The sequence below is a fragment of the Neoarius graeffei genome, chromosome 8 (assembly GCF_027579695.1).
Source record: "Neoarius graeffei isolate fNeoGra1 chromosome 8, fNeoGra1.pri, whole genome shotgun sequence".
In the NCBI taxonomy this organism is placed as follows: Eukaryota; Metazoa; Chordata; class Actinopteri; order Siluriformes; family Ariidae; genus Neoarius; species Neoarius graeffei.
The window spans coordinates 26,504,453-26,532,389 of record NC_083576.1 but is presented as its reverse complement, the minus strand read 5'-3'; the positions used below and the strand labels follow the sequence as shown (position 1 = coordinate 26,532,389).

The following is a 27,937-nucleotide window of genomic DNA, read 5'->3' as shown; positions in this document are numbered from 1 at the left end:
AGAAATGGACTGTTGCTCAGTGGTCCAAAGTCCTCTTTTCAGATGAAAGTACATTTTGCATTTAATTTGGAAATCACGGTTCTAGAGTCAGGAGGAAGAGTGGAGAGGCACAGAATCCAAGGTGTTTGAAGCCCAGTGTGAAGTTTCCACAGTCTGTGATGATTTGGGGTGCCATGTCATCTGCTGGTGTTGGTCCACTGTATTTTATCAAGTCCAAAGTCAACACAGCCATCTACCAGGAGATTTTAGAGCACTTCCTGCTTCCATCTGCTGACGAGCTTTTTGGAGATGCTGATTTCCTTTTCCAGCAGGACTTAGCACCTACCCACAGTGCCAAAACTACTACCAAATGGTTTGCTGACCATGATATTACTGTGGGGCGGCACGGTGGTGTAGTGGTTAGCGCTGTCGCCTCACAGCAAGAAGGTCCTGGGTTCGAGCCCCGGGGCCGGCGAGGGCCTTTCTGTGTGGAGTTTGCATGTTCTCCCCGTGTCCGCGTGGGTTTCCTCCGGGTGCTCCGGTTTCCCCCACAGTCCAAAGACATGCAGGTTAGGTTAACTGGTGACTCTAAATTGACTGTAGGTGTGAGTGTGAATGATTGTCTGTGTCTATGTGTCAGCCCTGTGATGAGCTGGCGACTTGTCCAGGGTGTACCCCGCCTTTCGCCCGTAGTCAGCTGGGATAGGCTCCAGCTTGCCTGCGACCCTGTAGAAGGATAAAGCGGCTAGAGATAATGAGATGAGATGAGATGAGATATTACTGTGTTTGATTGGCCAGCCAACTTGCCTGACCTGAACCCCATAGAGAATCTATGGGGTATTGTCAAGAGGAAGATGAAAAACACCCTACCCAAAAATACAGATACGCTGAAGGCCACTATCAAAGCAACCTGGGCTTCAATAACACCACAGACTGATCACTTCCATGCCACACCGCATTGATACAGTAACTCATGGTAAAGGAGCCCCAATCAAGTATTGAGTGTATAAATGAATATACTTTTCAGATGTTGGACATTTCTGTATTGTAAATCCTTTTGTTGATTGATCTTAGGGAATATTCTAATAATTTGAGATACTGGATTTCTGATTTTCATGAACTACAAGCCATAATCATCAAAATTAAAACAAAAAAGGCTTTAAATATTTCACTTTACATGTAATGAATATAGAATATATGAAAGTTTACCTTTTTGAATTAAATTATGAAAAAAAGGGACTTTTTCATGGTATTCTAATTTTTTGAGATGCACTATATATATATAACTAGTGGCGGCTGGTAGTCTTTCAAACAGGGGAGGCTGGTCGGTTACGATATTTCCAGATTTTAAAAGAAAAAACACATCAATTTTGCCCATACTCTTGCCTCTGATCTGGCTGATTGTTGGCAGGGTCACAAACTGTGAAATAACAGGTTCTTTTGGCCCATTAGCCTACTGTCCAATATACATGATGGTGGTGTTGGGGGGGGGGGGGGGGTATATTTTAACATTTTATATTTTAAAATTGTGGCATGTGGCATGTTGTTTAAAAATTGATCATTATTGAAAGCAGCTCTTTGTCAGGAACCTCAGCAGTATCAGCAGAGTGTTCTGGAATAGGCACAAGCACTGACCTTGGGGAGCCAAACATAGAGCTGGGTGCCACACATTTCATTCAGTGACACTTTCCCTATATTTTACTTATTTTGACTGAAAAATGTTTTATTGACAATTTTGATAACCCTTCACTTTTAATCCAGGTCTGTAGTGTGAAATGTTCTCGGCTGTGTTTTTGTTTAAAAATGTTTTCCAAATTGCAGCTGTGTTTAATTCATATCCAGAAAAAAATATATTCCAATATAATATGCTCAGCATAAACATTTTAAATAGATTCTATATTTTTGGTCCATCCATGACATATTACTAAAGTAGCCTATTTACTGTTGTTGATGTGGGTCACTTGCTGTTAGCCAATTCACTTTCTCGTACCAGGAGAGCTGAAAGGAACGAGTATTATTCCCTACCTTTTTCACCAAGTCAATTTGAGGCGTTGATTTACCCTGCTCTTTAATTTTAATTTTTTCCTCGAAAGGAAGACTGGCAAATGGCTTCGCCAAAATTAAATCAGCAATGCTTGGCATCCGTGCACAGCTTTCTTGCTAGCTGACTAGCCCCCTCAAGTTCAAGTTCAGTCACTCAAATAAACGAAATTTCTGGAACTAAGATAGCAAACTTGACAACACTATATTTACACTTTATTTACAATGAAAATATATACAAACTAAAAAAGCTGGTAGAAACCGTATGTAATGAATGAAATCGAAATGTAAGCTGATCTCTTACCACAGCACTTGCGAATCCGCATGGGACTGAACTGAAATTCACCACTGCCTGTCTATATTTGAAATGAGCTGTCAATCAAAGAAAACATCCGGCCGCTTTCACCAATCACCAGTCTCCTCGCGGAAAGCTTTGCCATGTCCCTCCCACTGTGAGGCTGGGAGTCCGTGGGGTGGGCGTTTTCGCAGTATTTGTCCAATAACCGTCTTGCATTTTGATATTGAAAAGCGCATAGCTCCCAAATGCCATTGAAGTCCACTGAGGCTGGGAGTCCGTGGGACTCCATGGGCGGGCGTTTTCGCAGTATTTGTTCAATAATCGTCTTGCATTTTGATATTGAAAAGCGCATAGCTACCAAATGCCATTGAAGTCCACTGAGGCTGTGACGCATCACGTTGTCACGAGGGGGAAAAACTCACGCACACATTAGGCGAACTGGGGAAAGTTATAACGGAATGATTTCGCACTGTAGTTGAGTTGAGCACATATATTTCTATGATTCTGGATCTGAAATAGCAATGTTATAAGGTTGGCTATAACATAAGCCTAGCGCAATTCATCCTACACGATGTTCGTCATTTTTAGAGGAGGCTGAGCCTCCCTCGTTGTCTTAGAGCAATCACCCGTGAGATATATTAACATTAAGCTAGCTGACACATCTCCTAACATTGACTAGCCAGCTAACTGCACTAACATTTCCATTGGGACAAAAAAACTGTCCTGTGGGGAAATTTTGACTTACTTTCTGCTTGTTTGTAAATAATTTCCTTATGTCCATTGTGTCTGGGGAGGGAGCAAATATTGCAAACAATTCATCATCAACCAAGAATACCCCATTAGGCTAAGCTTATTTCATTGTTTAGTTAAACATTAATTTAACGTGGCCTAGGGTTAATTTTGAGGGCCTATAACAAAAGAATAAGGTTTTAGCAAAAGCTAGACATTGTGAGGTGGCAATGGGGCTGACGTTACCTCCTCCACTTTCGAGCAGCCTGCACCTTGCACCAAAATGTCTCTGCTTGCACTGAGATTCACTTCACTTGTGTGTGGTGAGTTGTTGTAGGTAACGCCCGGAAAACCCGGAGTGGATTTTCAGTGGTATGTGTATTCTCTTATCAATCAAGTGGAATGGATTCTTTCACGAAGCAATAGAAACGGCGCTGGGCGAACTAATATTTTATGTTAAATGTGGGGGGGGGGTCCCAAACAAAGAATTATGAAATGTGAAGGGGACACGTCCCCTTCACATTCAATGGTGGCAAAGCCCATGGTGACAACCATTAACAGTAGCAAAAAATTTGAATTTGCAATTAGTCACGTGATTGGTTGCATTTGAAGCAGGAAGTTTTACATCCAATCACAATAATGATGTTAACAAATAAATCAGACAATGCATTGGCAATTTAGTGAAATCCCCACAATTGTGGTCTTGACCATTCTTGAAATAAAATTCTGAGTCTCTCTATCCGAGATGGAGACCGAGTAAAAATGTGACTTATTCTGAGGCGAGATCAAAACCTTCAAAAAGTGGTCTTGAGACCAAGACTGGTCTCAAGTACTACAACCCTACTGGATGGTACTCGATATCCAGTATAATATAATGGATTTTTTCTTTTTTCAAATCTTTGAGATACTCTTGACATAGATATTCAAAAATCAACCCCACAACAGCTGACTCTAAATCACTACTAGTGAAATAAATCCCATTAGAACACTTAAAGTTGAGTCTCCTTGCAGGATCTGTTTGACAATAATTTGTCAGCTCTTCCTCTCTCAGTCCTTGTCCATATGATAAATGACAAGCAGTCATAAGTGTGGAAATTAGGACTCTCCAATCCACAACTGAAGATGCATATCACAAGTTTCACCATTGTTGTGACAGCAGAAAATCAAGAGCATTCATCTTGCCCATCTAGAGCTACTTCTCCTTGGAGAAACAAAGCTAAAATCTCCCCCCTTGTACTCCACTGCATGTGGCAAATGTTGGGAGGATTTCCTGGAGCAGGTTTCACTGCTGTTGTCTTGTTTTGCTCTATTGTCTGGTGTACTCCATCTATCTGTCTGGCACTACAAACTCCATTGCAGACTTTGAACAGCTTGCAAGCCTTGGGCCTGACCCAGATGCCATTCATTCACAGGGATTCATTTTTCAGAGAGTAGCTGAGCAGGCTGTTGCCTGTAAGCGGACTCCTGCATCAAAAGCCAGTGAGGGCCCACCATCCCAGCCCAGGCAAGTGATAGATTCAAGACACATACACCCTCAGGATACTGTATGTGACACATAGCTATGTCAGTGTGATCACTCAAAATGTGTTGAAACTGGTACAAATAAGAGTAATTTCATTAGCAATTTATACAAATGAATAAACAAACAAACAAACAAACAAACAAACAAACAAACAAACAAACAAACAAACAAAAACTGTTAACCTTGATAGTCTCTGAATGTGAATATTTACAGATTTCCAATTGGGAGACCATATACACATCAGGATCAGCATTCTATTCCCTATGTAACCATGCCTGAGAGCATATTGTAGAATATCCTGTAGACTCATAATCCCACAATGCAATGAGTTAGTGGGTTAGTGTCCAAATGATGTACATTAGAGCCATGGTTCTTAATGTATGGGTCTGTAAAACATAGTCATGATCCTAGGGGTCTGTAAAATATAGTCATGATTTAATTTTTCTTTTCATTCTTTCTTCTTCTTCTTCTTCATCATCATCATCATCATACTTCCCCATATCTTATTCTTTTCTATATTTGTATATGTAAATATTTAATTTAATTTATCTAGAAGTTTTTCTCTATTTCTATTCTCTGTTTATCCTGTAATGATGCTACTGGAATTTTAATTTCCCTGAGGGAACCCGCCCAAAGGGATCAATAAAGTTCTAATCTAATCTAATCTAATCTAATCTAATCTAATCTAATCTAATCTAATCTAATCTAATCTAATCTAATCTAATCATCTGGAATCTAAGGACAATTTTAATATAAATGGGTTTTATAGATGGAATACAGTAATGAATGTCCAAAATATTGTTTCAGACATTTAAATAATGTGCCTTTTGAATAGTTTGCTGTAAAAAAGGAGCTCTATCTATCTATCTATCTATCTATCTATCTATCTATCTATCTATCTATCTATCTATCTATCTATCTAGCTATCTATCTATCTATCTATCTAGCTATCTAGCTAGCTATCTTTAAAGGGGTTCCTCATCTGTGACCAGAAGCCAAGGAGCCAAATGGAGGAATAGCATACTCTTTTCCCTCTGGAATCACAGGAAATAAAACGAGACCATCATGGCGTAGCTCACTCTGGCCCCATCTAGTCCAGAAGGAATGATCTAAAGTGGGCCACCTTGCACAGAACAGTCTTGGTACAGTAGTGAGTAGGTTCTTCCTGTTGTTGGAGCACCTCCAATCTGCTGGATGTGGGATTGTTTTTGTTAGGGATTAATTAGTTCCTAACTTTGTTAATAATTGTAATGAGGCAAATCTGTGTAGAAGCTATATACCCCCTAGGAATACCTACCCATTTGCCAGAAAGAATCCAAAACGGCGAGGAATTGACTGAGAAGAAACGATTTTTGTTGAATTGCTCATTAAGGCTTAATTAGTCCATAATTTCATTAACAATTGTAATTAAGCAAATGTGGGTAGAAGTTATATGCACCCTAGGTACAACTACCTCCATGCCAGAAAGAATCAAAATCGGTGAAGAATTGAGGGAGAAGAAGCGATTTGTGTGGAAACTGCTCATTAGGGCTTAATTTCTCCATATCTTCATTATTAATTGCAATTATGCAAATTTGGGTCAAAGCTATATGCACCTCAGGCAGACCTACCTTCCTGCCAAAAAGAGTAAAAATTGGTGAAGAATTGAGAGAGAAGAAGTGATTTTCGTGAAATGTGGACGATGCTGGACAGACGCCGGACGCCAGATGGACGATGGACAACACATGATGGCAAAAGGTCTTTGGCCTGTCAGCCAGATGAGCTAACAATGGTGTGTGTCTGTGAGGTCAGGTATGTTGAAGGGGACAGATAGCACTTTCCGATGAGTGCATTATGCTGCTTACAGCATGAGCAGGAGATTGAAAAGATGCCAGTGGCTGGCTTCACATATCTTGGAAGAAGAATATGTTTGTCTTCATCCTCCCCAGTTGGTAGCTGTTATCAAATAGGTGAGAGTTGGCTGATGAGTGTGAATTGTAAGGTGAACAAACTGGGGAAAAATGGGGTCTCAGACTGTAAAAGGTTTGAGAATCCCTGCCCTAGAGTGTACAGAATATCTGTCATAGGTGTTACAGTTTGAAGAGAATAAGGAGTAATGCATCATTTCAGCAGCATGGCATGTTTACAGATTGAGGTCTTAAGGATCTTTCAATTTTACATGCTGGGGCAGTATCAAAGGTGATTGTTGTTTCCACAGAGAACATAATATAGTCTACTCCATATCACATCATATCACACCATCTAAATAGAACACCTTTACAAGCAGCCATATCATCCTCACATTGGCCATGCTTTCCCACACAACCTGATTGAGACAGATAGGCCCCAGACCTAGCTGTCCTCCTGAGCAAACATGAGCCTCTGGAGACCCCAGGCACCTCCACCTCAGTAGCTTTGCTTAAAAACCATAAAGGAAAGCAGGCATACTTGACTGGTTGGCAATAAAAAAGTGACTCTCATCCTTTCAGTGTGGCTTATCTCTACTCTCACTCACAGCAGCAGGGCGTCATACACTGATGGAGTCTGTGGCTGCCCATTTCTGATCCTGACTCTGCAGTTCCATCCCACTGTCATTCATAGAACCAAAGTCCGGAAGCTTCTCTGAGCATCTGCAGCGTGAGGAGATTAGTCCTATTACATTCAATTTAGTCAAAGTATGCTGAAGTGGGAGAAAAAAAAAAAAAAGAGTACTGTCTACCCTGGAGGCCAATAACTGGGACTTCCTGCTTTAATTTCCCCTAATTCTTCTCTCCTTCCTCCAATCTGTATCTTGACTTAATATGCTGAAATATTTAGCAGAAATGCAGTCTTAGGAAGGGGTTGGGTGAAAAACTGACTTTCATTAGCAGCATGGAAAAACTTTGATTGGAATTTTAAAGCACAGAACTTGACTATATTAACACTGACTGATATCACATTTAAAGTTAAACCCAATTCAAAATGGTACCAGCTTCTGTCACAAATGAAGCATTTCAAATAGATGATTTGTAATGCATGCTTTTCTCATTTTAATCTTATGAGGCCCTTCTTTCTAGTAAAACAAAAAAAAAGCCATTTTTGAAAGTTTTCCATTCTGGTTTGCAGAGATTTACAAAACAATCTAAATTGTAAGGCAATGCTTTATCGGTGTCAGTATCTGATTAATACTTCACATATCTGTATGTGTATCTGTACTTAGATTTAGACCCAAAGTGGGTGTGGCCTAAAATATGAACCCTACCCCTCTCTACACCTAAAGAGTGCAGAAAAATAAGAAAAATGCTATAAATGCTAGCACTATTAGCATGGCCTGTGAATTCTGGCTATGTTCAGTTCCTCAATGTCAGCTACATCACTCGGGTTCATAATTGGTCTCAACTAGAGATATGCATATCACTTTTTTTCTTTTTAAATCTTTAAAATGCTTTTTGTTTGTACAGTGTCTTACAAAAGTATTCATACCCCTTTGTATTTGTCCTGTTTTGTTGCATTACAAGCTGGAATTAAAATGGATTTCGGCAGGTTAGCACCATTTGATTTACACAACATGCCTACCACTTTAAAGGTGAAAATTCTTGTTTTATTGTGACACAAACAATAATTAAGATGAAAAAACAAAAATCTGGAGTGTACATGGGTATTCATCCCCCCAAAGTCAGTACTTTGTAGAGCCATCTTTTGCTACAATTACAGCTGCAAGTCTCTTGGGCTATGTTTCTATTAGCTTAGAACATCTAGCCACTGGGATTTTTGCCCATTCCTCAAGGCAACACTGCTCCAAATCCTTCAAGTTAGATGGGTTGAGTTGGCCTACAGCAATCTTGAAGTTATGCCACAGATTCTCAACTGGATTGAGGTCTAGGCTTTGATTAGGCCATTCCAAGACATTTAAATATTTCCCTTTAAACCACTCCAGTCTAGCTTTAGCAGTATGTTTAAGGTCATTGTCCTGCTGGAATGTGAACAGTCTCAAACCTCTGGCTGACTCAAACAGGTTTTCTTCCAGAATTGCCCTGTATTTAGTGCCATCCAGCTTTCCTTCAGTTCTGACCAGCTTTCCTGTCCCTGCAAATGAAATATATCCCCACAGCATGATGCTACCACCACCATGCTTCAGTGTAGGAATAGTGTTCTCAAGGTGTTGGGTTTGTGCCACACATGACATTTCCCATGATGGCCAAAAAAATTAATTTTAGTCTCATTTGACCAGAGTATCTTCTTCCATGTGTTTGGGGAGTCTGCCACATGCTGTCTGGCCAACTCCAAATGTGTTTTCTTGAGCAATTACTTTTTTCTGGCCACTCTTTTTCATAAAGCCCCGCCCGGTGGAGTGTATGGCTTTAAGTGGTCCTGTGGACAGATACTCCTATCTCCGCTGTGGATCTTTGTAGCTCCTTCAGTGTTATCTTTGGTGTTTTTATCTCTGATTAATGCCCTCCTTGTTCAGTCTGTGAGTTTTGGTGGGCGGCCTTCTCTTGTCAGGCCTTCTCTTCAACTATATCCATAGTTGGTTACATTCCTATTAATCACACAGAGTATATTAATACTTAAAGCTGCAAGATATTCATCAACATCACAAGGTTCACAGGAGTTTTAATAAAACCAATGTAATTATTATTGATTAATATAAGCTTCTTCTTCTTCTTCTTCTTCTTCTTTCAGCTGTTCCTGTTAGGGATTGCTACAGTGGATAATGTCCCTCCATTTCCTCCTATCTTCTGTAGCTTCTTCTGTCACACCAACCATCCTCATGTCCTCCTTCACCACATCCATGAATCTCATCGTTGGTCTTCCTTTTTATCTTCTACCTGACAACTCCAGCATTTTTTTCCCAATATGACCTGGATCTCTCCTCTGTACGTGTCCAAGCCATCTCAATCTTGCCTCTCTCACTTTGTCTCCAAGCCATCCTACATGTGCTGTCCCTCTAATATTCTCAAATTTCTAATCCTGTCCAACTTTGTCACTCCCAATGATCTTCAAATATAATGTAATAATATAAGTAATATAAGCAGCTATTGGATGTCAATCAATGATCTAATGAATAGAAGCAAATTCAGGAGTTGACTGCTTCCTAAAACTAGATATAAAAAGAAAGGATGTTGTGGGATTAGGATCTTAATTGTGTTCCTGGAAAGCTGCTCCCCACTCCTTACATTTCTTTTACTGTGAAATTGACATTGTTGAAGTGGTGGCAGGATAGACTTGGAGATTACTTGGAGATTAACTTGCTGGGATGGGAATGGGTTTTGCAGTCACCTTCAGCGTTAAAGAAAGTAGGATGGAAGAAGGGCTTGTGATATTAAACTAGGCAATCCATTTAGATGATTGGAAAGTTAATGAGAGATATTTTACCTGCTCCAAGATGATGCTGATCCTGTCCACTTCACAGTCAATGAGATAGCGCTTCTCCTGCCTTCTGTCCATTTCCTCGAGGATGCGCTTGTACTCCTGTGGGTCTGTCACACTCCCCACTGATCGAGCTGTCACCTGCCAGTTGTTTGCCACTGCTGCCTCCATTATGGCTTGGAGTATGGAGAATCCTTAAGATGAAAGCAGAATTGTGTTAGAAACCTGTGCCCTTTACAGTAATACAATATTGACATTTTGTTTATCAAAAACAGTATGCCTTGATATTAGAAACACATGAAGTACACATCAAAAAGAATGCCATATGTAGATATTTGAAAGGTTGTGACATGTACTGGAGCTGAATGAGAAAGTCAATATAAAGTTTGGCTCAGATTTTCAGCATAAAGACTTTTACACTAAATTCATTTTCATTCCTTTGACATCTCCTGTCTTTGGGACAAAGGACCAGATCAAAGATGGGCAAAGACAAAAGCATCCTTTCATGTCAGGAAAAAAAACTGATATTATAGGAATATTGAGAACATTTCCATACATAACTCGGATGGTAAAGGAATTGGTTTAACTGTGCTACCTGCTCCAGGGTACCCAGATTACATTCTTTCAACTGATGTAATCCACAATGAATAGTAGGGTAATAAATTGGCATGACTAAACAGCTTAGTTTGGTGTCCACTACATGTAAAGAATTTACTCATTTCTAATGTGCAGGTTGAAAGACAGAAAGAATCAGTATGAGTATCAGTAATGCTCATCAACTATAGAGTGATTTTTCCTAAAGCAAGAGACTGTATAATTGCTATAACATATACATGCCATGAGCTTATTTTGTATTAACATATAATGGTCCCATGTATAGAAATATTGAGGTACTTGGGCTCAAGAAAAAAACCTCACACTTAACCTGCTCCACATGTCCCCAGTCCCCGCATACCTCCCTCCTCCTATGATTAACCACACAACAATTCTAAATTAGACAATTTGTTCATTATATGGGCCTGTTAAAAAGTCAACTGAAACATATTGAAATAAGAAAATCATAGGTTTGGATTTTCCCAGCAGTCCAATTTGGTCATACAAGATTAGATTAAAGTGTAAATTCAGGAGCAAGATCAATGCAATTCTCTTATTTTATATTAAACTTTGGTCAAATATCTGTCACATTTTGCATTTTGTGCAATGTTTTTACCTTGCGCAATACCAGAAAAATTCAGTTGAAATCATGTCATTTGAGGCGAATTGGTCTGCCTCTGAAAAAACTTGGCATTTGGATTTCCCAGGAAATATTGATTTTCGTGATGTTGCGTGCGGGATGTCTCCTTCTGAATCCTACGTTAGCGCTGGTTTGTTTATGAGAAAACGACCTGGTGGTTTTCTGCAAATTTCTTCAATGTTATCACGTAATTATTAAAATGGTTAACAGATGTATCGTAGGAGGGTGTAGCAACACCAATCTTGATGGTATTAGTACTCATCGTTTCCCAAAAGACCGGACAATGAGAGAGAAATGGGAGCACTTGGTCTACACAGGCTGTGCACTGAAACTGTGCAAGCTCGCACAGCCTGCTGGCGCTTCTGCAGGTAACGTCATGAATCTGGCTCCAGACTCCCTTGGGATTTTTCCAGACGCGTTTTGTTATTTTATTTTTTTCTGCTGTAGACAGATGGCCTTGTGTAAAATTACCCTTCCGGATGAGTGTGTAAAGGGACATACTTTCATATAAAAACAAAACAAAACAAAATTGGTCCAGAATATGCACTTTAAGATGTGATTAGTGAATGCAGGCCATAAGTGCAAAAAAACTCAGCATCATCATTTTATGGAAGGTAATCCAACAATCATGGACATTATCCACAGCAAATCAGTCAAATCACAGGCAGCCAGGGTCATTATAAGATTATCCACAAGCTCAAACAGTAATACAGGAGGTGAGGGTTGAAGATGGAAATGCCAACTAGGGGGAAGCCATGGTCTAATGGTTAGAGAAGCAGCTTTGGAACCAAAAGGTTGCTGATTCAATTCCCTGGACTGGCTGAAGTGGCCTGGAGCAAGCCACCTAACCCCCAAAGTTAAGAGAAGTGTTCCCTAGGCTGCCCACTGCTGTAGGGTCCTGTTATATGATATGGACATGAGTGTGTTTATGGGTAAATATGCTTCTTTATACTTCATATGAGCTACATCCAGGACATGGAGATCCAAAACTGTGACATCATGAGGATGTCACATGAGGAAATCAATGAATTGTTTTGATAAATTTAGGTACTTTTTGTTTGTGAATGTGTCTATATAATAAAAAGAAAATCAATCACACAATAGCTTGAAGATGTTAAGTTTATCTTCTCTTGTTGAAAAATTAGCATTTTTAATACAAAATACATCGCGGCTCTGAGTGACCTATTTCCTGATATTTCACTCCGATGACGTCACTCCCAGTGATTTCCTGCTGACTAAATGCGCATTGTCAAAATGGCAAACCAGTTAAAAATTAAAATTATTTTGATTAACTTGCATCTGGTGGCATGGTGGTGTAGTAGTTAGCACGGTTGCCTCACAGCAAATAGGTCCTGGGTTAGAGCCCAGCAGCTGGCGAGGGCCTTCCTGTGTGGAGTTTGCAGTTCTCCCCGTGTCTGTGTGGGTTTCCTCCGGGTGCTCCGGTTTCCCCCACAGTCCAAAGACATGCAGGTTAGGTTAACTGGTGGCTCTAAATTGACTGTAGTTGTGAGTGTGAATGGTTGTTTGTCTCTGTGTCATCCTTGTGATAACCTGGTGACTTGTCCAGAGTGTACCCCGCTTTTCACCCATAGTCAGCTGGGATAAGCTCCAGCTTGCCTACAACCCTGTAGAACAGGATAAGTGGCTACAGATAACGGATGGATAACTTGTGTATTTTTTATGGATGTGTCCATATAATATAAAGAACATTACACAGTGGCACGAAGTTTATCTTCTCATGTTGAAAAATATATCACTTGTTCGCTTCGCTCATCCATGATATACATTCACCACTCGAAGATAAACTTCATATCTTCACGCAACCGTGTAATATCCTCTATGTACATTGCTCTGGATAAGAGCGTCTGCTAAATGCCTGTAATGTAATGTTATGTAACTAGGAAACTGGAACATGCGAAATGAGTCTCAGAAGTGCAAGATAAAATTGGCAAGACTTTGCAAAGATTAAAGACACATAGATGATATAATAAGGCAAGCTAATTGGAAAAAGAACAAGTATATACAACCATTAAAAAAGACCAATGGCAGCAGAGACAGAATGGGACCAAAGCAAAAACACACATGGAGAACGAAACAAGTAAAAGCAGTGCTTGCAGCACTAGGTGCCATTGAATGAGAGGTGGAATTTACAGCATATTTCATGGCATATATGTCAATCTGTTCATCTTTGGCAAATTGTATCATCTTCACATTAGCATCACTTCAAACAAAAAAAAATCACATAGACTTTAAATAAATTCCAATTTTACATCTATAAATTAGGCTAAATAAAAAAGCAGTAGGGCGGCACGGTGGTGTAGTGGTTAGCGCTGTCGCCTCACAGCAAGAAGGTCCTGGGTTCGAGCCCCGGGGCCGGCGAGGGCCTTTCTGTGTGGAGTTTGCATGTTCTCCCCCTGTCCGCGTGGGTTTCCTCCGGGTGCTCCGGTTTCCCCCACAGTCCAAAGACATGCAGGTTAGGTTAACTGGTGACTCTAAATTGACCGTAGGTATGAATGTGAGTGTGAATGGTTGTCTGTGTCTATGTGTCAGCCCTGTGATGACCTGGCGACTTGTCCAGGGTGTACCCCGCCTTTCGCCCGTAGTCAGCTGGGATAGGCTCCAGCTTGCCTGCGACCCTGTAGAAGGATAAAGCGGCTAGAAATAATGAGATGAGATGAGAAAAAAGCAGTAAGATGAGACAGCCTATTTGGCTGTTCATTTCGCTTATCATTGAGGTATATTATTCTATCAACATTCACTGGATATGAGCAATTGCACGATCTGATTGGCTACTTTACTAGGCTATCAGGTCATATCCCGTGAGTAGCGAAAAACAAAATGGCAGAGTGTTTTGCTGAACCAACTGAGGACGAAATAAAAATTTTACTTGAAAACAACACCATAAAAATTATCAAGTATTTAAAAGAAAGAGAAATAGCTAAAAGAATATAGTTTTTTGTTTGGTGGGAGGTATGGTGGTGTAGTGGTTAGCACTGTCACCTCACAGCAAGAAGGTTCTGGGTTTGAGCCCAGTGGTTGATGGGGGCCTTTCTGTGTGGAGTTTGCATGTTCTCCCCATGTCTGCATGGATTTCCTCTGGGTGCTCTGGTTTCCCCCACAGTTCAAAGACATGTGGTTAGGTTAACATGAGGTGGTCTTGGGCTGAAGTGCCCTTGAGCAAGGCATCTAACCCCCAACTGCTCCCCGGGTGCTGCAGCATAGCTGCCCAGTGCTCTGGGTATGTGTGTGTGCTCATTGCTCACTTTTGTGTGTGTGTGTGTGCATACGAGTGTTCACTGTGCTAAATGCACAGGATTAATTCCACTGTGCACAGGATTAATTCCACTGTGCTTGAGTGTGCATGTGACAAATAAAGGCTTCTTCTTCTTCTTGTGGAGCCCCCATAGTGCTGGTTTCAGACTCCAGCCCAGTTGTTGGCAATAATGCACATTTAAGTTGGTTTGCCAACCACCAAAAAACACTAAAAAAGAGGAATAAAATCCTCCAAAATAAAAAAGCAACAAAATATGGACTAAAAGTATTTGATGGTAAGAACATACAGTGGTGCTTAAAAGTTTGTGAACCCTTTAGAGTTTTCTATATTTCTGCATAAATATGACCTAAAACATCATCAGATTTTCACACAAGTCCTAAAAGTAGATAAAGAGAACCCAGTTAAACAAATGAGACAAAAATATTCTACTTGCTCATTTATTTATTGAGGAAAATGATCCAATATTACATATCTGTGAGTGGCAAAAGTATGTGAACCTCTAGGATTAGCAGTTAATTTGAAGGTGAAATTAGAGTCAGGTGTTTTCAGTCAATGGGATGACAATCAGGTGTGAGTGGGCACCCTGTTTTATTTAAAGAACAGGGATCTATCAAAGTCTGATCTTCACAACACATGTTTGTGGAAGTGTAACATGGCACAAACAAAGGAGATTTCTGAGGACCTCAGAAAAAGTGTTGTTGATGCTCATCAGGCTGGAAAAGGTTACAAAACCATCTCTAAAGAGTTTGGACTCCACCAATCCACAGTCAGACAGATTGTGTACAAATGGAAGAAATTCAAGACCATTGTTACCCTCCCCAGGAGTGGTCGACCAACAAAGATCACTCCAAGAGCAAGGCGTGTAATAGTCAGCGAGGTCCAAAAGGATCCCAGGGTAACTTCTAAGCAACTGAAGTCCTCTCTCACATTGGCTAATGTTAATGTTCATGAGTCCACCATCAGGAGAACACTGAACAACAATGATGTGCATGACAGGGTTGCAAGGAGAAAGCCACTGCTCTCCAAAAAGAACATTGCTGCTCGTCTGCAGTTTGCTAAAGATCATGTGGACAAGCCAGAAGGCTATTGGAAAAATGTTTTGTGGACGGATGAGACCAAAATAGGACTTTTTGGTTTAAATGAGAAGCATTATGTTTGGAGAAAGGAAAACACTGCATTCCAGCATAAGAACCTTATCCCATCTGTGAAACATGGTGGTGGTAGTATCATGGTTTGGGCCTGTTTTGCTGCATCTGGGCCAGGACGGATTGCCATCATTGATGGAACAATGAATTCTGAATTATATCAGCGAATTCTAAAGGAAAATGTCAGGACATCTGTCCATAAACTGAATCTCAAGAGAAGGTGGGTCATGCAGCAAGACAACGACCCTAAGCACACAAGTCGTTCTACCAAACAATGGTTAAAGAAGAATAAAGTTAATGTTTTGGAATGGCCAAGTCAAAGTCCTGACCTTAATCCAATGGAAATGTTGTGGAAGGACCTGAAGCGAGCAGTTCATGTGAGGAAACCCACCAACATCCCAGAGTTGAAGCTGTTCTGTATGGAGGAACGGGCTAAAATTCCTCCAAGCCGGTGTGCAGGACTGATCAACAGTTACTGGAAACGTTGAGTTGCAGTTATTGCTGCACAAGGGGGTCACACCAGATACTGAAAGCAAAGGTTCACATACTTTTGCCACTCACAGATATGTAATATTGGATCATTTTCCTCAATAAATAAATGAGCAAGTAGAATATTTTTGTCTCATTTGTTTAACTGGGTTCTCTTTATCTACTTTTAGGACTTGTGTGAAAATCTGATGATTTTTTAGGTCATATTTATGCAGAAATATAGAAAATTCTAAAAGGTTCACAAACTTTCAAGCACCACTGTATATATATTACAGGGCTCGAAATTCGCGGTGGTCTGGTCGCCCGAGGCGACTTAATTTTTCATTTGGCGGGTAATTCCTGTCACTAGCCAGCCCGGCTGGCTAGTTGAAAATAAAAAAAATATATGAAGCGAAGATTCAGACACGGGCGGCACGGTGGTGTAGTGGTTAGCGCTGTCGCCTCACAGCAAGAAGGTCCTGGGTTCGAGCCCCGGGGCCGGCGAGGGCCTTTCTGTGCAGAGTTTGCATGTCCTCCCCGTGTCCGCGTGGGTTTCCTCCGGGTGCTCCGGTTTCCCCCACAGTCCAAAGACATGCAGGTTAGGTTAACTGGTGACTCTAAATTGACCGTAGGTGTGAATGTGAGTGTGAATGGTTGTCTGTGTCTGTGTGTCAGCCCTGTGATGACCTGGCGACTTGTCCAGGGTGTGCCCCGCCTTTCGCCCATAGTCAGCTGGGATAGGCTCCAGCTTGCCTGCGACCCTGTAGAAGGATAAAGCGGCTAGAGATAATGAGATGAGATGAGATTCAGACACACTGTCAACTAAAGCCGCCACATATTAAGCGCGTGCCGTGTCTGTGTTAATCGATGTGTTTATCGGCAGGACGGAAAATACCGAAGAATTCAGAATCATATTGTGTACAAGTCAGGCTGTCGGTTTTTTCACTACTGCGCATGCATATAACGCATCTCGTTGAATATCGCAGTAATCACATGTAGTATTGGACCAGGTGGGTGGAGCACAGAAGTACGGCAGGCCAGAACTGAGTTCTCAATGAACTATTTATTGCTAGTTTTTCAGCCTTTTATCATTTATGCGTGCGCACACACACACGTGTTCTGGTTGGGGAGAGAGAGCTCCCTTTCTCTGCTCTCCTCTCCTTTCAAAGGGCGTGGTCACTGGGGAAGACACCCAAACACAGGTTAATCCCCATCAGGTACAATGATTCCACCACTTACCTTCCCTGACTCCGCCCTCCATTCATAGACCGATGCTTGGCCACGCCCACGCTGCCAAATCACGTTATCAAATTCAATAGATGTGGCCATGTTATCGCCCATTTAAACACGTGTTTTTGTTGTTGTTTACATCTACATCTGCCAAAGCTACATTGCGATGTGGAATTTTCTGAAAGGTGTACAGAAACTGCCAGAGACGGGGACAAAGCGACCTCGGTCTGAAGAGGAGAAATGACAAAGGACTTATAAGCAAACATGGGAACAGGGTAGGCCTTGGCTGCGATACGATTTTTATAGAATAATTAATTTTTTCAAGTTGATTCCTAGTCAATATGAAGTACCTAATGCTTTCTCTCTCATAAATGGTTAAATACAGAAAGCATGTTGGACATATTTTGGGTGCTATAGTCACGATAGTAAGTATATTTGCTTTCAATACTCATACACCAAGTTGCCAAGTTTTCCAATATATTATTATTTGTTGATATTATATTATGGTGCTCTGTGTTGTTCTCATTTATGTATTTAACAACAGTATCAAAATACTTGGGTCTTGAAATAAATGCACATTAGTCATGAACAATGGTAACTACTCTCTTTTGCGTTATTTTTGACAGAAGTAAAATTCATACATGAACAAATTTTGGCTAGTTGATTTTCTGTTTGGCTAGTTACTTTGGAAGGTAACTAGTCCGGCTGGCTGGTGAAAAAAAAATAATTTCGAGGCCTGTTTTATATATATATATATTATATATATATACACATACACACACTACCGTTCAAAAGTTTGGGGTCACCCAGACAATTTTGTGTTTTCCATGAAAAGTCACACTTTTATTTACCACCATAAGTTGTAAAATGAATAGAAAATATAGTCAAGACATTTTTCTGGCCATTTTGAGCATTTAATCGACCCCACAAATCTGATGCTCCAGAAACTCAATCTGCTCAAAGGAAGGTCAGTTTTATAGCTTCTCTAAAGAGCTAAACTGTTTTCAGCTGTGCTAACATGATTGTACAAGGGTTTTCTAATCATCCATTAGCCTTCTGAGGCAATGAGCAAACACATTGTACCATTAGAACACTGGAGTGATAGTTGCTGGAAATGGGCCTCTATACACCTATGTAGATACTGCACCAAAAACCAGACATTTGCAGCTAGAATAGTAATTTACCACATTAGCAATGTATAGAGTGTATTTCTGATTAGTTTAAAGTGATCTTCACTGAAAAGAACAGTGCTTTTCTTTCAAAAATAAGGAAATTTCAAAGTGACCCCAAACTTTTGAACGGTAGTGTGTGTGTATATATATATATATATATATATATATATATATATTTTTTTTTTTTTTTTCAAGAATTATTATTATAGCATTTTTCACAAAATCATTTCCACTGAGAATGTAAAAAAAAAATGGCAAAATGACAGCATTTTACTGGTTTGTGTACATTCTCAGCGGAAATGATTTTGTCGGATGTTTTCTATGAAGTTTTTATTTATCAAATTTGCAAAAAATAAAAATACTCTGTTTCTCAAAATCCGGTGAATGTGGATAGAATAAAACAATTATTTCATTCAATCTTGTCGTACATGGCTTATAGCCAACTCAGCGCTACGCGCTTCATTGGCTATCAGCTCATGTACAACTCAATTTCATGGAATAATTGTTAATTATTGTAGCAAATGTGCCCTTATTTGCTTGTTATTTCCCAATGCACAGAATAATATTACATCAAGCTTCTAACACCTCAGTTAGAAGCTAAATAAAATAAGCATTATACCACTGCCCTGGCTATTGGATCAAGATCCTATAATCAACCAATAAAACAATCTAGCTACAACTATAACTTTAACTGCAATGCATCATAAAGGTCTATTGGCGAACTTATCCAGTATGATGAAGGGGATCATGTTAACCAGGCCAGTGTTAACAGCTACTTGTCAGTATCGACTGATTAATTTAATTGGATTATTTTTCAAGGGTAAGGCTGAGATAATTGGATGACAAAATGGATGCTGATAATTGGATGAGGATGTAGATGAAGACAAGAACAAAACTACAGGACTTTAGGTATAACTCTTTATGCTGTGCTCTGTGAGTCATCCAGAGGCCTTACAAAATCAGTGATTATAAACACAGTGGGCGGCACGGTGGTGTAGTGGTTAGCGCTGTTGCCTCACAGCAAGAAGGTCCTGGGTTTGAGCCCAGTAGTCGGTGAGGGCCTTTCTGTGTGGAGTTTGCATGCTCTCCCCGTGTCCGCGTGGGTTTCCTCTGGGTGCTCTGGTTTCCCCCACAATCCAAAGGCATGCAGGTTAGGTTAATTGGTGGCTCTAAATTGACCGTAGGTGTGAATGTGAGTGTGAATGGTTGTCTGAGTCTGTGTTCGCCCTGCGATGACCTGGGTACTTGTCTAGGGTGTACCCCGCTTCTCGCCCATAGTCAGCTGGGATAGGCTCCAGCTTGCCTGCGACCCTGTTGGACAGGATAAGTGGCTACAGATAATGGATGGATGGGATGGATAAACACAGTGACAGAGGACACATCTACAGAGCATGAGCAAAATGCAAGAAACTCAAACCTTCCTTGGGATCTATCTGTGTATGTACCTTATATATAAAAGGACTATTTTTTCACATTTGAAAGATAAAGCTTTCCTGTCCATGTCTCCTAAATACAGATGGACTTGGAGTGCTGATTACAGTGGTGCTTAAAAGTTTGTGAACCCTTTAGAGTTTTCTATATTTCTGCATAAATATGACCTAAAACATCATCAGATTTTCACACAAGTCCTAAAAGTAGATAAAGAGAACCCAGTTAAACAAATGAGACAAAAATATTCTACTTGCTCATTTATTTATTGAGGAAAATGATCCAATATTACATATCTGTGAGTGGCAAAAGTATGTGAACCTCTAGGATTAGCAGTTAATTTGAAGGTGAAATTAGAGTCAGGTGTTTTCAGTCAATGGGATGACAATCAGGTGTGAGTGGGCACCCTGTTTTATTTAAAGAACAGGGATCTATCAAAGTCTGATCTTCACAACACATGTTTGTGGAAGTGTAACATGGCACAAACAAAGGAGATTTCTGAGGACCTCAGAAAAAGTGTTGTTGATGCTCATCAGGCTGGAAAAGGTTACAAAACCATCTCTAAAGAGTTTGGACTCCACCAATCCACAGTCAGACAGATTGTGTACAAATGGAAGAAATTCAAGACCATTGTTACCCTCCCCAGGAGTGGTCGACCAACAAAGATCACTCCAAGAGCAAGGCGTGTAATAGTCAGCGAGGTCCAAAAGGATCCCAGGGTAACTTCTAAGCAACTGAAGTCCTCTCTCACATTGGCTAATGTTAATGTTCATGAGTCCACCATCAGGAGAACACTGAACAACAATGATGTGCATGACAGGGTTGCAAGGAGAAAGCCACTGCTCTCCAAAAAGAACATTGCTGCTCGTCTGCAGTTTGCTAAAGATCATGTGGACAAGCCAGAAGGCTATTGGAAAAATGTTTTGTGGACGGATGAGACCAAAATAGGACTTTTTGGTTTAAATGAGAAGCATTATGTTTGGAGAAAGGAAAACACTGCATTCCAGCATAAGAACCTTATCCCATCTGTGAAACATGGTGGTGGTAGTATCATGGTTTGGGCCTGTTTTGCTGCATCTGGGCCAGGACGGATTGCCATCATTGATGGAACAATGAATTCTGAATTATATCAGCGAATTCTAAAGGAAAATGTCAGGACATCTGTCCATAAACTGAATCTCAAGAGAAGGTGGGTCATGCAGCAAGACAACGACCCTAAGCACACAAGTCGTTCTACCAAACAATGGTTAAAGAAGAATAAAGTTAATGTTTTGGAATGGCCAAGTCAAAGTCCTGACCTTAATCCAATGGAAATGTTGTGGAAGGACCTGAAGCGAGCAGTTCATGTGAGGAAACCCACCAACATCCCAGAGTTGAAGCTGTTCTGTATGGAGGAACGGGCTAAAATTCCTCCAAGCCGGTGTGCAGGACTGATCAACAGTTACTGGAAACGTTGAGTTGCAGTTATTGCTGCACAAGGGGGTCACACCAGATACTGAAAGCAAAGGTTCACATACTTTTGCCACTCACAGATATGTAATATTGGATCATTTTCCTCAATAAATAAATGAGCAAGTAGAATATTTTTGTCTCATTTGTTTAACTGGGTTCTCTTTATCTACTTTTAGGACTTGTGTGAAAATCTGATGATTTTTTAGGTCATATTTATGCAGAAATATAGAAAATTCTAAAAGGTTCACAAACTTTCAAGCACCACTGTATATATATTACAGGGCTCGAAATTCGCGGTGGTCTGGTCGCCCGAGGCGACTTAATTTTTCATTTGGCGGGTAATTCCTGTCACTAGCCAGCCCGGCTGGCTAGTTGAAAATAAAAAAAATATATGAAGCGAAGATTCAGACACGGGCGGCACGGTGGTGTAGTGGTTAGCGCTGTCGCCTCACAGCAAGAAGGTCCTGGGTTCGAGCCCCGGGGCCGGCGAGGGCCTTTCTGTGCAGAGTTTGCATGTCCTCCCCGTGTCCGCGTGGGTTTCCTCCGGGTGCTCCGGTTTCCCCCACAGTCCAAAGACATGCAGGTTAGGTTAACTGGTGACTCTAAATTGACCGTAGGTGTGAATGTGAGTGTGAATGGTTGTCTGTGTCTGTGTGTCAGCCCTGTGATGACCTGGCGACTTGTCCAGGGTGTGCCCCGCCTTTCGCCCATAGTCAGCTGGGATAGGCTCCAGCTTGCCTGCGACCCTGTAGAAGGATAAAGCGGCTAGAGATAATGAGATGAGATGAGATTCAGACACACTGTCAACTAAAGCCGCCACATATTAAGCGCGTGCCGTGTCTGTGTTAATCGATGTGTTTATCGGCAGGACGGAAAATACCGAAGAATTCAGAATCATATTGTGTACAAGTCAGGCTGTCGGTTTTTTCACTACTGCGCATGCATATAACGCATCTCGTTGAATATCGCAGTAATCACATGTAGTATTGGACCAGGTGGGTGGAGCACAGAAGTACGGCAGGCCAGAACTGAGTTCTCAATGAACTATTTATTGCTAGTTTTTCAGCCTTTTATCATTTATGCGTGCGCACACACACACGTGTTCTGGTTGGGGAGAGAGAGCTCCCTTTCTCTGCTCTCCTCTCCTTTCAAAGGGCGTGGTCACTGGGGAAGACACCCAAACACAGGTTAATCCCCATCAGGTACAATGATTCCACCACTTACCTTCCCTGACTCCGCCCTCCATTCATAGACCGATGCTTGGCCACGCCCACGCTGCCAAATCACGTTATCAAATTCAATAGATGTGGCCATGTTATCGCCCATTTAAACACGTGTTTTTGTTGTTGTTTACATCTACATCTGCCAAAGCTACATTGCGATGTGGAATTTTCTGAAAGGTGTACAGAAACTGCCAGAGACGGGGACAAAGCGACCTCGGTCTGAAGAGGAGAAATGACAAAGGACTTATAAGCAAACATGGGAACAGGGTAGGCCTTGGCTGCGATACGATTTTTATAGAATAATTAATTTTTTCAAGTTGATTCCTAGTCAATATGAAGTACCTAATGCTTTCTCTCTCATAAATGGTTAAATACAGAAAGCATGTTGGACATATTTTGGGTGCTATAGTCACGATAGTAAGTATATTTGCTTTCAATACTCATACACCAAGTTGCCAAGTTTTCCAATATATTATTATTTGTTGATATTATATTATGGTGCTCTGTGTTGTTCTCATTTATGTATTTAACAACAGTATCAAAATACTTGGGTCTTGAAATAAATGCACATTAGTCATGAACAATGGTAACTACTCTCTTTTGCGTTATTTTTGACAGAAGTAAAATTCATACATGAACAAATTTTGGCTAGTTGATTTTCTGTTTGGCTAGTTACTTTGGAAGGTAACTAGTCCGGCTGGCTGGTGAAAAAAAAATAATTTCGAGGCCTGTTTTATATATATATATATTATATATATATACACATACACACACTACCGTTCAAAAGTTTGGGGTCACCCAGACAATTTTGTGTTTTCCATGAAAAGTCACACTTTTATTTACCACCATAAGTTGTAAAATGAATAGAAAATATAGTCAAGACATTTTTCTGGCCATTTTGAGCATTTAATCGACCCCACAAATCTGATGCTCCAGAAACTCAATCTGCTCAAAGGAAGGTCAGTTTTATAGCTTCTCTAAAGAGCTAAACTGTTTTCAGCTGTGCTAACATGATTGTACAAGGGTTTTCTAATCATCCATTAGCCTTCTGAGGCAATGAGCAAACACATTGTACCATTAGAACACTGGAGTGATAGTTGCTGGAAATGGGCCTCTATACACCTATGTAGATACTGCACCAAAAACCAGACATTTGCAGCTAGAATAGTAATTTACCACATTAGCAATGTATAGAGTGTATTTCTGATTAGTTTAAAGTGATCTTCACTGAAAAGAACAGTGCTTTTCTTTCAAAAATAAGGAAATTTCAAAGTGACCCCAAACTTTTGAACGGTAGTGTGTGTGTATATATATATATATATATATATATATATATATATATATATATATATATATATTTTTTTTTTTTTTTTCAAGAATTATTATTATAGCATTTTTCACAAAATCATTTCCACTGAGAATGTAAAAAAAAATGGCAAAATGACAGCATTTTACTGGTTTGTGTACATTCTCAGCGGAAATGATTTTGTCGGATGTTTTCTATGAAGTTTTTATTTATCAAATTTGCAAAAAATAAAAATACTCTGTTTCTCAAAATCCGGTGAATGTGGATAGAATAAAACAATTATTTCATTCAATCTTGTCGTACATGGCTTATAGCCAACTCAGCGCTACGCGCTTCATTGGCTATCAGCTCATGTACAACTCAATTTCATGGAATAATTGTTAATTATTGTAGCAAATGTGCCCTTATTTGCTTGTTATTTCCCAATGCACAGAATAATATTACATCAAGCTTCTAACACCTCAGTTAGAAGCTAAATAAAATAAGCATTATACCACTGCCCTGGCTATTGGATCAAGATCCTATAATCAACCAATAAAACAATCTAGCTACAACTATAACTTTAACTGCAATGCATCATAAAGGTCTATTGGCGAACTTATCCAGTATGATGAAGGGGATCATGTTAACCAGGCCAGTGTTAACAGCTACTTGTCAGTATCGACTGATTAATTTAATTGGATTATTTTTCAAGGGTAAGGCTGAGATAATTGGATGACAAAATGGATGCTGATAATTGGATGAGGATGTAGATGAAGACAAGAACAAAACTACAGGACTTTAGGTATAACTCTTTATGCTGTGCTCTGTGAGTCATCCAGAGGCCTTACAAAATCAGTGATTATAAACACAGTGGGCGGCACGGTGGTGTAGTGGTTAGCGCTGTTGCCTCACAGCAAGAAGGTCCTGGGTTTGAGCCCAGTAGTCGGTGAGGGCCTTTCTGTGTGGAGTTTGCATGCTCTCCCCGTGTCCGCGTGGGTTTCCTCTGGGTGCTCTGGTTTCCCCCACAATCCAAAGGCATGCAGGTTAGGTTAATTGGTGGCTCTAAATTGACCGTAGGTGTGAATGTGAGTGTGAATGGTTGTCTGAGTCTGTGTTCGCCCTGCGATGACCTGGGTACTTGTCTAGGGTGTACCCCGCTTCTCGCCCATAGTCAGCTGGGATAGGCTCCAGCTTGCCTGCGACCCTGTTGGACAGGATAAGTGGCTACAGATAATGGATGGATGGGATGGATAAACACAGTGACAGAGGACACATCTACAGAGCATGAGCAAAATGCAAGAAACTCAAACCTTCCTTGGGATCTATCTGTGTATGTACCTTATATATAAAAGGACTATTTTTTCACATTTGAAAGATAAAGCTTTCCTGTCCATGTCTCCTAAATACAGATGGACTTGGAGTGCTGATTACAGTGGTGCTTAAAAGTTTGTGAACCCTTTAGAGTTTTCTATATTTCTGCATAAATATGACCTAAAACATCATCAGATTTTCACACAAGTCCTAAAAGTAGATAAAGAGAACCCAGTTAAACAAATGAGACAAAAATATTCTACTTGCTCATTTATTTATTGAGGAAAATGATCCAATATTACATATCTGTGAGTGGCAAAAGTATGTGAACCTCTAGGATTAGCAGTTAATTTGAAGGTGAAATTAGAGTCAGGTGTTTTCAGTCAATGGGATGACAATCAGGTGTGAGTGGGCACCCTGTTTTATTTAAAGAACAGGGATCTATCAAAGTCTGATCTTCACAACACATGTTTGTGGAAGTGTAACATGGCACAAACAAAGGAGATTTCTGAGGACCTCAGAAAAAGTGTTGTTGATGCTCATCAGGCTGGAAAAGGTTACAAAACCATCTCTAAAGAGTTTGGACTCCACCAATCCACAGTCAGACAGATTGTGTACAAATGGAAGAAATTCAAGACCATTGTTACCCTCCCCAGGAGTGGTCGACCAACAAAGATCACTCCAAGAGCAAGGCGTGTAATAGTCAGCGAGGTCCAAAAGGATCCCAGGGTAACTTCTAAGCAACTGAAGTCCTCTCTCACATTGGCTAATGTTAATGTTCATGAGTCCACCATCAGGAGAACACTGAACAACAATGATGTGCATGACAGGGTTGCAAGGAGAAAGCCACTGCTCTCCAAAAAGAACATTGCTGCTCGTCTGCAGTTTGCTAAAGATCATGTGGACAAGCCAGAAGGCTATTGGAAAAATGTTTTGTGGACGGATGAGACCAAAATAGGACTTTTTGGTTTAAATGAGAAGCATTATGTTTGGAGAAAGGAAAACACTGCATTCCAGCATAAGAACCTTATCCCATCTGTGAAACATGGTGGTGGTAGTATCATGGTTTGGGCCTGTTTTGCTGCATCTGGGCCAGGACGGATTGCCATCATTGATGGAACAATGAATTCTGAATTATATCAGCGAATTCTAAAGGAAAATGTCAGGACATCTGTCCATAAACTGAATCTCAAGAGAAGGTGGGTCATGCAGCAAGACAACGACCCTAAGCACACAAGTCGTTCTACCAAACAATGGTTAAAGAAGAATAAAGTTAATGTTTTGGAATGGCCAAGTCAAAGTCCTGACCTTAATCCAATGGAAATGTTGTGGAAGGACCTGAAGCGAGCAGTTCATGTGAGGAAACCCACCAACATCCCAGAGTTGAAGCTGTTCTGTATGGAGGAACGGGCTAAAATTCCTCCAAGCCGGTGTGCAGGACTGATCAACAGTTACTGGAAACGTTGAGTTGCAGTTATTGCTGCACAAGGGGGTCACACCAGATACTGAAAGCAAAGGTTCACATACTTTTGCCACTCACAGATATGTAATATTGGATCATTTTCCTCAATAAATAAATGAGCAAGTAGAATATTTTTGTCTCATTTGTTTAACTGGGTTCTCTTTATCTACTTTTAGGACTTGTGTGAAAATCTGATGATGTTTTAGGTCATATTTATGCAGAAATATAGAAAATTCTAAAGGGTTCACAAACTTTCAAGCACCACTGTACATGTGCACAGCCAGCACCGGTCAATACAGGATTATGCAAAATAATTAAATGCAGTCTGAATGGCAACCAGGCTGAAAGGACATGTCAATGACAAAGCAAAGTGTCTTGTCTGCAATTTCTTTATTCTGATTGCACGGACTTCTCTTTCCTCCAGGTTTCTGCTCAGTCCCTTGCAGCTCAGTCCTTGCTGTCTCAGGCGCAGCATGGAGCTATCACAACATAGCTTCACATTCTGCAAAATGACCTTTCAAAAGAAAAGCTTGCCAACCAGACTGAACAAATGCCCCATATGCCACCCATCCACAAAACTGAAGCAAAATGACTGAAAGAGATGATGCGTCATGCACGCCCAGCTCATCGGGAAACATGAAAATCAAATGTGTAAGAGATAGCAAGAATACATTCACTCGCATAATATCATGACTTGATCATAATTTGGTACTGTGATTGAGCTAAAGAGCAATCACGGAAAAAAATAATATACGTGAATGTAATCTTCTCACATCATTTCCTTTTTCATCACACCACATACGATTTATTTTACCCTAATTCTTTCATATCTAAATTAGTAAATCTAATTAACATTTATTCCATGAAAACAAGTCGTACATGAGCTGGTAGCTGACGAGGCTTGTAGCACCGAGTTGGCTATAACCATGTATGATGAAATTTAGTGGAATAACTGTTTTATTCTATCCACATTCACTGGATTTTGAAAAACAGAGCATTTTTATTTTTATTTTTTGCAAATTTTAAATTTATACAAAATGTCAGACAAAATCATTTCTGCTTAGAATGTAAACAAACCGGCAAAATGACAGTAGCAATTTGTGAAAAATGCTATCATAATAATTCTTGAATAATAACAAAAAATGCACTCTTATTATCAAATACTTTGATTCCATATTTTGTTTTATTTTTTGCATTTTGTTTCTGAGTAGAGTTTTTGTTTCATCCTCGGTTGGTTCAGCAACACACTCCACCATTTTGTTTTTCTCTACTCACAGTATATGAGCTGATAGCCTAGTAGTAGAGTAGCCAATCAGAGCATGCGATAGCTCATATCCAGTGAATGTGGGTAGAA

At 40.3% G+C, this 27,937-nt stretch overlaps 1 protein-coding gene across 2 annotated transcripts in view; it reads right to left on the bottom strand.

Annotated features, from left to right (window-relative positions):
• gria3b (glutamate receptor, ionotropic, AMPA 3b) overlaps positions 1-27,937 on the bottom strand; it is a 476,246-nt gene that overhangs the window by 164,193 nt on the left and 284,116 nt on the right. For both annotated transcript variants that reach the window (XM_060927491.1, XM_060927492.1), the window contains exon 4: positions 9,903-10,090. In XM_060927491.1, coding sequence (XP_060783474.1) covers positions 9,903-10,090 — 188 coding nt within the window. The remainder of the gene's footprint in view (positions 1-9,902; positions 10,091-27,937) is intronic.